Raw genomic sequence first — 13,300 nt, 5'->3', positions numbered from 1 at the left:
CGTTTACCAGTTTATCAGCTGGTGGACATTTTGGCTGTTTCCATTTTTTGGCTATTAGGAATAATGCTGCTATGAATCACAGAAACCATTCCCCTTACTCAAGAAACAGGTTCTCCAGAAACTAAGCTAAACTTGTTTGAAATGTAAATTCTCAGGTATTCTCAGCAGAGACCTACTTAGCGGGCGGGGTCCACCCGCTTCTTTTCACAAGTCCTCCAGTGGATTCTGATGCAAAGCTAATGTTTGTGAACACTGTCAGAATCAAAATGGAGTCATTTGTGTTTAAAAATCCTGACAAATAAAGCCGGGGACAGCTATGAAGAGAGGGTTCTCATGCATCAATACCTGATTAACAAAAACTATCCCAAATGGTTCTGCAAAAACCACAACCCTGCACAAAGGTCATCACAACCTTACACAAAAAATATTTCCACGAGGACATCTGTCTAGCAATTAATTGCCTGTCCAATCTCAGACTGGTCACACTCGTTACTGATCCTTGTAGCCAATAATAATCATCTTAAAAGAATTATATAATCCTCTTTATTCCTTGAAAAACCTTTGTCTTCCTTTACCTCCTTGAATATGCACATAGTTTACTGTGGCACAAAGATTCCCATTGCAATACACTATTCCCAAATAAGTGTCATGTTCTTTTAGAGAGCCTCTCTCTGTTAATTTAGGTTGAAAGTTTGATAAAACAAGGTTTTTTTTTTTTTTTTTTTTTTTTTTGAGGAGTCTTGCTCTGTGGCCCAGACTGAAGTGCAGTGGCTCCGCCTCCCAGGTTTACGCCATTCTCCTGCCTCAGCCTCCCGAGTAGCTGGGACTACAGGCGCCTGCCACTTCGCCCGGCTAGTTTTTTGTATTTTTTAGTAGAGACGGGGTTTCACCGTGTTAACCAGGATGGTCTCAATCTCCTGACCTCGTGATCTGCCCGTCTCGGCCTCCCAAAGTGCTGGGATTACAGGCTTGAGCCACCGCGCCCGGCCAAAACGAGGTTTTTATTAGTGGCAATGGCCACTAAATTTCAGCTCAGAGGTTGATGCGTAAAGTTTTACCTCAAATAGTACTTTCTTCATTCATAATTAATTAAAAAAACAGTAACGTACTTTTCTTCTCAACTAGTAAAGGATAAACAAAGATAACAAACCTTTTCAAATGTTTAACAAACAAAAATTTATCCAAATAACCTAACATTTTGAATGTTCAGAAGACCAGAATATGCCACCTCAAAACATGACTGGAGGAGACCAGAATGTCTTCCCATGATAGGCTTCTTTGGCATAAGGATTATTTTGAACTGATTATTTTGAGAAACAGCACACAAAGGAAAAGCTCTGAAAACAGAGTAGAAGTTACCCCATTTGTAAGGGAAAATTACATCTATAAAAGGAAATCTCCATTTGCCTCTCTTTCTGTACCAGGAAGACAAGGATGACTCTAAGCCACTAGGAACTCTTACCAATGGAGAAGGCACCAGGCATGCCTAAATCTGCATAACAAATCTTATCCTTGTTTACTGTGCTTTTCCTGGTCACCTCCCCATTCCGAGCCTCCCCAACATCCTTCTTTGTTTCAGCTGAACATGGTAGTTAAACCTGAAGTCTATGCCACCTCTTTGAGATTTACTCATTTTGTAATCGCCCAACGGGTTCTTCCTGCTTGCTGCACAGACAAAACCAATTCACTGAGACCATAGCCTTGCAATAAAGAAAGACTTTAACTGACATGCAGCTGCCCACACCATGCTGGAGACAGAGTTATTACTCAAATCAATTTTCCCGAAGGTTTGGAGGTTTTTCAAGGATGGTTTGGTGGGCAGAGGGTTAGGGAATGGGAATGTTGGTTGGTTGGGGATGAAATCATAGGGGTGTGGAAGGAAGATGGTCCTCCTGCACTGACTCAGCCTCTGGGTGGGGCCACAGGACCTGTTTGTGTGGAGTCAGCCAGTCAGAAACGCAAAATCTGAAAAGACATCCCAAACGGCCAATCTTAGGTTCTGCAATTGGGATGTCATCTACAGGGGTAATTGAGAAAGCTCTAAATCTTGTGACCTCCAGAATAATCGCTGGTTATCCTTTACACCTACATCTCAGCAGAAATCAGGACCCTCTCACAATCCTAAAGGGAGATTGTCTTTGCAAAATTATGACCATAAGAGAAATCTGACAAGACTCCAACCAATCAAGCAAGACTTCGTTTCTACTTTTTTTTAATGTGAAATGAAAAAAGGCAAAATGACAGTGTGACAATTTATGTGAATTTTTAAAAACATGCACAAATCCAGTTGTTTATGAATGCATAAAAGGATTAAAAGTGAAGTGGAAGGATGCACACACAACTCATGATAACGGCTGCTTCTGGAACGGGTGAGAGGCACACTGAACTAGGGATAGGGTTAAAGGAGGCTTTGGCTATATTTCTAATTGCTTTCCTTTAAACAAAAAAGATGTTAGCAACTGGTAATTCTCAGTTACAGAAAAATGGCTGTTAATTACATTATCATACTTTTGTTAACCATAAATTCCTTAAAAAAAAAAAAAAAGGAAAAGGATTTCAAAGTGCTTAGTTTTATGATGCCTCATCCCCCACACCTACATAGATAGGCAGGTCACAACATACGCAGAAGCTGTGTTCTCAAAGTTCATTGGTTTTTAGACCTTATTCGTTTTCCCATCAACAGAACGTTATACCTGTTAGGTTCCAAGGCCAGCCCTCGCAGTATTTAATGTATAACCTAACAAATGTTAAGCCTACCAGTACCTTTCTCACCTTCTCTAATTATGAGATAACTAATCACTCAGGATACGGCAAAGAGGGAACACAAGAGTTTACCCCTGCTTCTGATAGGGCACAGGCCAGATGGAGCTGAAAAATCCCTATGGCCTAGTAATACAGCCTTCATAATGTAGCACAAAGCACTACTCACATGCCTGTGGTGACGGCTGGTGTAAACAAACCTACTGCACTGCCAGTGTTATAAAAGTATAACACATACAATTATGTACAGTACATAACACTTGATAACAATAATAAACTACATTACTAATTCATATATTTACTATACTATACTTTATATTATTTTAGAGTGTATCTCTACTTATTAAAAAAATAAACTATAAAACAGCCTTAGGCAGGTCCTTCAGGAGGAATTCCTGCAGAAGGCACTGTTATCCTAGGAGATGACAGCTCCATCCTATTATTGTCCCTGAAGGCCTTCCAGTGGGAGGAGATGTGGAGATGGAAGGCAGTGACACTGACTATCCTGACCCTGTGTAGGTCCAGGCTAATGTGTGCGTTTGTGTCTTAGTTTTTAACAAAAAAGTTTAAAAGGTAAAAAGAAAGTGAAAAAATTTAAAAGGAGAAAACCGCTTACAGAATAAGAATATACAGAAAATATTTTTGTACGGCAGTACAATGTGCTTGTGTTTTAAACTGTTATCACAAAAGAGTCAAAAAGCTGTAAAAAAAATTTTTAAGTTTATAAAGTAAATAACTTACAGTATGCTAAGTTTATTATTGCAAGAAAAAAGCGTATGAATAAATTTAGTGTAGCTGAAGCATACCGTGTTTATTTTTATTTTTCATAATGTCTGTTCAGTAAGCGTACAGTATTTATAAAGTCTATAGTAGCGTACACTCATATCCTAGGCCTTCACATCCACTCACCGCTCACTCACTCACTCACCCAGAGCAACTTCCAGTCCCGCAAGCGCCATTCATGCTGAGTTCCCTAGATAGGTCTACCATTTTTATCTTTTATAACGTATTTTTAGTTTACCTTTTCTATATTTAGATATGTTTAGATACAAAAATATTTACCATTGTGTTCCAATTGCCTGCAGTACTTAGCACAGTAACATGCTGTATAGGTTTGCAGCCCAGGAGCAACAGGCTATACCTTATAGCCTAGGTGTGTAGTAGGCTATGCCATCTACATGTGTTAAGTACACTCTATGATGTTCACACGACAAGGAAATTTCCTACTGACAATGTATTTCTACTGTTATTAAGTGATATATAACTATATGTATATTAGTTTGTATTGTTTGATGATGGAGAGATTGTGTTAAACTCTAGGGGCCAGGGATCAAGTAACTGTACTAGAGTCCCCAAGACTTAGGTGCCATGGCAACAAATAAAAGAAGAGCTAACCAAAAGGCTGCATTCTCGACAGCTCTGTTTAAAAGATATTTCATGGCCAGGTGCGGTGGCTCACGCCTGTAATCCCAGCACTTTAGGAGGCCGAGGCGGGAGGATTACGAGGTCGGGAGATCGAGACCATCCTGGCTAACACGGTGAAACCCCGTCTCTACTAAAGAATACAAAAAATTAGCCGGGCGTAGTGGCGGGTGCCTGTAGTCCCCGCTACTCGGGAGGCTGAAGCAGGAGAATGGCGTGAACCCAGGAGGCGGAGCCTGCAGTGAGCCGAGATCGCACCACTGTACTCCAGCCCGGGCGACAGAGCAAGACTGTCTCCAAAAAAAAAAAAAAAAGATATTTCATGGAGTTTTTCATTTAATCAATAGAAATTCAATCAATAGGCCAGGCATGGTAGCTCAACGCCTGTAATCCCAGCACCTTGGGAGGTGGAAGCGGGTGGATCATTTGAGGTCAGGAGTCTGAGACCAGCCTGGCCAACATGGTGAAACCCCATCTTTACCAAAATACAAAAATTAGCCTGGCGTGGTGGCACATGCCTGTAATCCCAGGTACTCGGGAGCCTGAGGCAGGAGAATCACTTGAACCCGGGAGGCAGAGGTTACGATGAGCGGAGATTGCGCCACTGCACTCTAGCCTGGGCAACGAGAGTGAAACTCTGTCTCAAAAAAAAAAAAAAAAGAGAAAGAAATCCAATCAATAAAAGCAGAGAATAGTTTCCATTCAGTAAGTGGTAAACAACAACTAATGCATTTGGCACTTTCTCTTTCAGAGCTTCTATCTAAAGCCAATCTCAGGAGGTACCAACTTTCATACCAGGCACTATCACTTCCCTGCTTCCTAAATCTCCCTCCTATCCCAGAGGCAGACTGTTTCAGAAAGTAGATTTGCTGCCTATGATTCACGTCATTGAAGCTACAGTAAAAGAGTCATTAATATATGAAATACAAGGCAAGACTTTTCAAAAAAAACTATCCCTCAGAAAATACAAGTCACTTTATATTCAAATACTTACAAAGTACTTCTTGCTGTAGGAAGTTTTTCAATTTATTTGTTTTAAATATGAAGTACCAGCTGGGGATGACACAATAGCCTAAAACCACCTCAGTTAAGGTGTGGTTTGGGATGCTTTGGCTAATGGTAATCAGTGAAACGAGATAAATTAAACACAAATTTAGTTATTATTCCTGGAGATATAAACTCACACTTTCATGTGCAAACTGCCATTGTAAGGCCAGCCTTTTATTTTGTTTATTCATTTTTTACTTTTTTTTAGACACAGAGTCTCACACTGTTGCCCAGGCTGTCTGGAATTTGTGGGCTTAAGCTAACCACCCACCTGGCCTTCCAAAGTGCCAGGATTACAGGTATCAGTCACCATGCCTGGCCAGTAAACCAACGTTTTAAAGATCATTTTAGTCAGCGCGGTGGCTCATGCCTGTAATCCTAGCACTTTGGGAGCCCAAGGCAGGCGGATAGCTTAAGTTCAGGACCAGCCTGGGCAACACAGCGAAACCCTGTCTCTACAAAACAATACAAAAAGTAGCCGAACATGGTAGCGCACGCCAGTAGTTCCAGCTACTCAAGAGGCTGAGGTGGGAGGATCACTTGAGCCTGGAAATTTGCTGCAGTGAGCTATGATCATGCCACTGCACTCCAGCCTAGGCAAGAGTGAGACCCTGTCTTTAAAAAAAAGGAGACCATTTGAAAAAGTAATAAAGTGGTTAAGTTGCAGTGACCACAAATATATACCAACTGGACATATTGTAAAAAAAAAAAAAAAAAAAAATTCTAGGCTTACGTCTGTAATCCCAACACTTTGGTAAGCCAAGGCTGCAGTGAATGGTGACTGCATCACCACACTCCAGCCTGGGCGACAAAGTGAGACACTGTCTTAAAAAAAAAGTCTAATGTTATGCAAGTGGATACTTGTAACTTGGAATAAACTATTCAGTGGTAACACCTTATTCATATTCAAAAAGGATGTATCTCAAGAACTGAACATGTGGTCCGGAAATCCATATTGGCTGACTCAAAAAGTGGCTCCAGTGATGATTAAAAATAGTGAAGTCAAAGATGCATGTGAAGAGTCTGAAAAGATACATTTTATAAATAAGAGGAGGAGGAAAACCAGCATTTCTAAATTAGTGTTACTTTACAAAGTAGGTGATTTTAAGTAGGTATATGGACCCAAATTTAAATGTAAATTATGTAAGCAGGTCTTTTTCACTTATATACCTAAAGGTACATGTATTTTAAACTTAACCAAAAACAACCTTTTGGACTTTTTAATGGGGAAATTTGATATGCAGGATTACTTTACACTTGGGCAATATTGAATTTCAATAAAATAAAATGGATTCAGAAAGCTAGCCAACTGACCACTTAACCAAGTAGAGGACCGGTTCCTTCTATCAGAGGCATAAAAAATGGGGAAGTTTTATCATATTTAGTGATTTGTTTCACCTCTGTTTACTAATATTTTGGATCCTATAAGCTGAAACAAGTCAACAGCAGAAGGTCAGGATTCTGTTCTGCTGCTCCCTCCTTAGGATATGTGGTGGCCCACTGCCTAAACCTGAAGCCAGCACATCACCTGCCTCTCAACACCCTGATGGGGGCCCACCTGCCCATCTCACCTCATTTCCTACCACGTCCAACCTGCACCCACCATTCCTGGTAAGCCGTCTTACTGCCCCCAGTCAAGCCTGAGCCTTCCCTCAAAACAGCTCCCCCTCCTAGAATGGCTGCCCCGAACTCTAATTTTTACAGCCCTACCCAGTTCCACGTTCTCCATGAAGTCATCCTGACCACCTCAGCCCACACAGATGGCTTTTCAACTCCCTAAAATCCTCGTGCAAAGCAGTCATAATTTAGCACTCTGTGACTGCCTATTTTTTTGAGATGGAGTCTTGCTCTGTCACCCAGGCTTCAGTGCAATGGTGCAATCTCGGCTCACTGCAACTTCCGCCTCCCAGGTTCAAGAGATTCACCTGCCTCAGCGTCCTGAGTAGCTGGGATTACAGGTGTGCACCACCACGCCTAGCTAATTTTTGTATTTTTTTTAGTAGAGATGGGGTTTCACTATGTTGGCTAGCCTAGTCTCAAACTCCTGACCTCCAGTGATCCGCCTGCCTCAGCCTCCCAAAGTGCCAGGATTACAGGAGTGAGCCACCGCACTCGGCCTTCCAGCATATTCTTTTTCATCTAAGATAAAAGAATTTTGAGGGCAGGGATCAGGACTAATAATTCTCTAATATTCCCCTCAGAGTTCAAGTTACTTGATGGACAATGAACCATGCCAATGGTTCAATGACACCATGCCATTTCAAGTGGAGGATGCTTTTGCCTCTGTTCAAAGACAAACTAAAAGAAAAACAGTAGTATCTTTTGTAAACACCTGTTTTTGGCAAGGCTGTTACCTCTGAGACTATCAGTATTAACCTACTGGCCTGAATCAGAGTGTTTGCAATGGGATGATTCCAGATGGCACAATAAGGCAGGCAGGCACTAACAATACAACCACGTCTTGTTCTCTAGTGTCACGAAAGGCCCTCCCTGCATCTGCATTAACAAAATAGCTTAGCAAGGTAGAGACCCTCATAAAAATATCCAGAGCTGACCATTTCTCATTACCTCCACTACCGTCACTGTGAGCTAAGCCACCGTCACCTCTCCCAGGATACTGCAATAGCCTCCTAACTGGTTTCCCTGCATCCACCCTCACTCCCCACCATCTACTCTTGACAGTAACCTAAATGAGTCTGTTAAAATGCTAGTCAGATGTGTCACTCCCCTGCTGAAAACCCTCTGATCATGGATCAGTCTAAGTCCTGGCAGGAAACAGATGGCACAAAGTGGGTGATTTGAGGAGAGTTTATAAAGGAACTATTTACAAAGATGTGGGCAGGTGTAGGGAAACCACAAGAGAAAATGCAGTATCTGGAGCTGATAAATTAGGGGTACCTGAACTCCTCATAGACCTGAAGGTGTGAAGAATGGAGAGGGAGGGAGACAAAGAGCTCAGAGAAGGCACGTGACAGGAAATGTGACCCTAAGACTAAGGAAACCCCAGCCCACACAAGCCTGCAGGAGGGAAGAAATACAACGGTCTCATTCTTCTCCTTCTCAGCCACCCCCAGCAATACTTCCCATGGCCTGCAGTCATAAAGCAAGGAAACCTGTCAGCGCAGGGCCCCCTCCTGGGGCACATCTACAGAGCAGGCTGGAAAAAGGCCAAGTGAATGTGGGGCAGTAAATGGCAGGTATACAGCCAAGTGGCTCCCCATCTCAGTCAGGATATTTTAAAGTACTTCCAAGGGCCAGTGTGAGGCCCTACATGATCCGACCCATCTCCTATTCTCTGGTTTGCTAAGCCCCCGTGCTCACCAGGCATTCCGCTGCCTTGGTCCTTTGTGCTTGCTGCTTTCACTGCCCAGAATACTCTCGCACCAGATTCATGATGGCTTCCTCCCTCATCTGAGACTTCAGGTCTCAGATCACATGTGTTGTCACAGAGGGTTCCCCTTACCACCTTATATGAAGACATCCCTTGCTCCCACCCCACCCATTCCTGACACACCCTATCCCCTCTATCCCAAGGTGTTACTCTCCACAGCACTTCTAATTAACATTTTATATTGAGATAGCTATAGATATTATCTCTTTTAATTGACTGCTTCATTGGCCTAGAAACAGTTTTATAAAGGCATCAACTTGGCCTCTTTTGTTCAACGACTTATGCCGAGTGTCTAGAACAGTACCTGGCTTGTAGAAGGCGCTCAAGTATTTGCTGAATGAATGAAAATCAACGAATGGAACAGAGGACTCACAGCTAAGGACTCCTTCCACTATTTATAGGTTTAACTCCTATTACCAAATTATTGCTTAACAAATAAACTGAGTCTTCTGATAATATCTGATGATAGGAAGCAAGTAACAAGCATGTAATTTTTTTTTTTTAATTTAAAAAGTTTTTGTCTTAAATAGACATGGGGTCTTGCTATGTTGCCCAGGCCAGTACCAAAATCAGTATAGTCGTTTTTTGTTTTAAGAGACAGGGTTTTACTGTGTTGCCCAGTACAGTGGCTCGATCATGGCTCATCTGTGAACTCCTGGGCTCAAATGATCCTCCCACCTCAGCCTCCCAAGTAGCTAGGACTACAGGTGCATACCACCACACCCAGCTATATATATATTTTTTTCTTTTTTTGGTAGAGACAGGGTCTTGTTATATTGCCCAAGTTGGTCTCCTGGGCTCAGGTGATCTCACCTTGAACTCCCAACATGCTGGGATTACAGGTGTCAGTCATCAATTTGTTTTTACTGGCAATGGCACAAAATTGAGCTATTAGTAAATGGAAGCTTTAGTCAAAACTGAAAGAGTAATAGTATATCCTCTGTAAATAACTTCTCCTAACAAGGTTGTTACTTTTGATGAATGTATCATCATTAACCTACCAACGTGGTAGGTCTCTAAACCTCAGTCTTCTCATCCATAAAAAGTGTAAGGATTGAATGATACCATGTGTGGAGAGCATTTAGCACTGTGCTGAGACTTAATAAATGGTCACTAAGATGATTATTAAAACAGTGAGGCAGCCACAAAAATGAGATACAACATTATCTTCCTACTACCTGAAAGTGTTCATCCTAGACTCTAATAATGTGTGCTGGAATAACAACACGAAAAAGAAATATAAGATTCTTTACTGTCTGCCATACCGTTGGGTCTAGATTTGAAAGATGCTTGCACCACGCATAGTGGCTCATGATTGTAATCCCAGCACCCTGGGAGGCCAAGGAGGGCAGATCACTTGAGGTCAGGAGTTCAAGACCAGCCTGGCCACACAGTGAAATCTGTCTCTACTAAAATACAAAAATTAGCCAGGCGTGTTGGTGGGCGCCTGTAGTCCCATCTACTCTGGAGGCTAAGGCAGGGGAATCGCTTGAACCTGGGAGGCGGAGGTTGCATTGCAGTAAGCCGAGATCGTGCCACCACATCCCAGTCTGGTGACAGGGCAAGACCCCGTCTCGAAAAAAAAAAGGGCAATCTGACAGTCTATGGTCAGATATTAAATAAAACACTTGACCCGAATCACTCAGCAATCCATCATTTAGGACTTCTGCAAAAATCCTCCAGGTTTTTCATCAGTGGGAAATTTCTTTACAATCTTTTGCAGTCAGCCTTCCCTGGGACACACTGGTAGGCAACCCAACCAGGAGAGTTAGCTAGTTTCAAGAGGTGAGGATTTCCTTTACTCCCCTAAATTCCATAAGTTTAAATCTCCAGTTAAAATATTCTCCCTGCTACTTTGTGAATCATCATGTATCAAGCCTTTGTTTCTGTTATAAATTTATAATTCTAGTCATAACTGTACAATATAACAACTATTGTTACTAATTTTGCCAAAGTACAGGCTTCCAACTTCAAGTATGAAATACAAAACAGGTCTCGCCAAGGTGAAGCCTGGAGACTGACCTCACTAAGAGATCTTATTTCAGTAAGAAGCAGGATGTTCATTTATTAGTGTTAAGAATCATCCTAACCACTTCTCCTACCGACAGATGGATACACAGTTCCACATAACAATCTTGGGAACAATTCCAATCAGGGAATAAATAGAAAAACAAAACTATGGTTTTGGGCATATGAATCATTCCCCAAACACTTTTCTAAATGATAGGTTCGATCCTACTTCTAGGCCTTAGGGAATGATTAGTAGTCCAAAATCCATACTTTCTGTTAGAGCACTTTCCAAACTCTGTTTTCCTGCCTGTCCCCACAGGGGCTATTTCCTTGTACTTCCATCGTTTAATATTGTGTCCGACACGTAGTTGGTGCTCAAGTGGCTGAATGACTACCAAAATGCCCACCCACGAGGCAGGCCCCCAAACCTGGCACTGCAGGTCAAAAATCAAACAGATCGTGAAACGGCATGACAGCGGCCTGGCCCTTCTCTCCTCTCTGCCTCCAGAAGCTGAGAGCAGGTTGGGAAAAGTGCACTGTGCACCCCAGAACCTCCCGAAGTACTGGCAGAACGGAGTGGGCTATCCGACCCGCCTGGGCTGCCTCTGTTCTCCAGACGTAGAACACGATTCTCCTCGTTCTTTAGGGCAGAAGGGACCCGGCTACTGCCCACTCCTCCAAGCCCAACCTTGAAACGACCCTTCCCCAACCTGGCCGCGCAAACGCTCCACGACGAAGCCCAAGCCTGGGCGCCCGGAGCTTCCCAGAGGGAAGGCGCCCCGGTGCGCTGTGGGAGTCGTAGTTCCCCGGTGAGTTCCGCACCCGGGCGGCCCTGCGAACGGGACTCCCGCTCCCAGAACACCCCGCGCGGGTGCCTCGCCCAGTCCTGCCACCTCACCTGTTCTATGGACGTGACTGTTTCCACCGAGTCGTCCTGCAACCGCTCTCGCGCGTGCTCGGGCCTCAGACTGTACAGCGGCTCTGACCAGACGGGGGAGGAAGATGGAGGGCAATAGTAGGTGAAAGAACTCGGAGAAGCCATGATCAGGAGAGCAGCGGACAGTGTGTAGGACTCAGCTTCGTTAAGCAACAACGCGCATTGAAACTCGAGCGGGCTAAGGCGCTACGGCGAGCGGATAGAGGCAAAAAGATTTTGAACGCGAATCTCTCCTCCCACCTACAAGTCTTTAGAGTGAGTACTGAGATGCTGCCGCCCGCCGTTGGGCAGAGGCGCTGCTGCAAGAGCTCAGAGTCCTGAAGCGCAAGGGTGTCTACATCCGAATTTCATTTCAGAGAGATGGCGTAGGACGCCTCGGTTTGTTATGCAAATTGTTAAAAAGAACTTTAACATTCTGCTATTTCTCACTTAATTGTAATGCAGTCGCTTGCAGTTTCAGGTGCCCAAGAACCCAATGAATGTAAGTTTGAAAGCATTTCTGACAGCTCTACTGATTGCCTCAGTCACGCTATTACTAATAGAATTATTGTGCACCTTGGGGTACTTGACAGCCTCCCAGGAGAAGGCAGTAGCTGCTCAAACGTGCAAGGACGCCGTCTCAGTAATTCAGTGATGGAGGGAGGGGGGCATTATGATTTTCTCCTACCTCTTGGAGGTTACATTGCAGTAGCAAGAACTGAAATGCAGTAGAAGGAACAAGGATAAGTGAAACAGTCAGTCAGTCCGCAGATATTTACGGAACACTTGCTATGTGTCAGGCATTGTGCTAGGTCCTAGGAATACAAAAGTGAACAAAACAAAGTCCCTGCCCTTGGGAACCTTACATTCTAAGAAAATCGACAGAATTGAATGTATCCAACGCAATAAATGTATGAAGTCTTGTGATAAATGATATGAAGGAAAATAGCAGGGTCTATGAAAGAGACTAAAGGGGTAGGAAACTAATTGAATTGTATGGTCAGGCCAAGCCTCTCTAAGTGACCTTTCATTTGAGATCCGAAGGATGACGAGGAGTCATCCAGAAGAACAGTATGGGAAAGAACTCCTGAGAAGGAAGAAACAGCAACTTTTAGAAGACATGTGCTGGGCACAGTGGCTCATGCCTGTAATCCCAGCACTTCGGGAGGCTGAGGCAGGAAGATCACTTGAGGAGTTAGAACATCCTGGGCAACATAGCAAGACCTCATCTCTATTAAATATCAAAAAAATTAGCTGGGCGTGGTGGCGCATGCCTGTAGTCCCAGCTACTCAGCAGGCTAAGGTGGGAGGATCCCTTGAGCCCAGGAAGTCGAGGCTGCAGTGAGCTATGATTGTGCCACTGCACTCCAACCTGAGTGGCAGAGCGGGACCCTGTTTCAAAAAACAAAACAACAAAAACAAAAACCATAGGCTCAAGTGACCCTCCTGCCTCAGCCTCCTGAGTATTATTTTAGGGCATGCATCAAAAGTACTACACCAAAAATTATAATACCAAGATATTAAACTGGGGGAGTTGTATGTAGGAGGTTATAGAAGGTATGTTAATAACAGACATTCCGGGTACACTTGGAGACAAGCTTCCTGCTCAGAGCATTTCACTCTGTTCCCACTCCATTCCATGTCACATGTCTAGGATCCAGGGATTATAGACCAGAGTGACATTTGACAACCATCCATTCCCCTGTTCTCAGTCTCTGGTAGTAAATAGAAGCAGTCAGAAAAAATGTCACAGA

General features: G+C 43.4%; 1 protein-coding gene across 2 annotated transcripts in view; it reads right to left on the bottom strand.

Annotated features, from left to right (window-relative positions):
- Positions 1-11,763, bottom strand: part of FNTB (farnesyltransferase, CAAX box, beta) — a 76,580-nt gene extending 64,817 nt beyond the window's left edge. The window contains 1 exon segment of one of the 2 annotated variants that reach the window (NM_001257705.1): positions 11,529-11,763. In NM_001257705.1, coding sequence (NP_001244634.1) covers positions 11,529-11,672 — 144 coding nt within the window. In that variant the 5' untranslated portion in view covers positions 11,673-11,763. 2 annotated transcript variants of the gene reach the window in all.
- Between the last annotated feature and the right edge of the window lie 1,537 nt (positions 11,764-13,300).

This window comes from Macaca mulatta, chromosome 7 (genome assembly GCF_049350105.2).
Source record: "Macaca mulatta isolate MMU2019108-1 chromosome 7, T2T-MMU8v2.0, whole genome shotgun sequence".
In the NCBI taxonomy this organism is placed as follows: domain Eukaryota; kingdom Metazoa; phylum Chordata; class Mammalia; order Primates; family Cercopithecidae; genus Macaca; species Macaca mulatta.
This window is presented reverse-complemented; position numbering and strand designations above follow the sequence as displayed.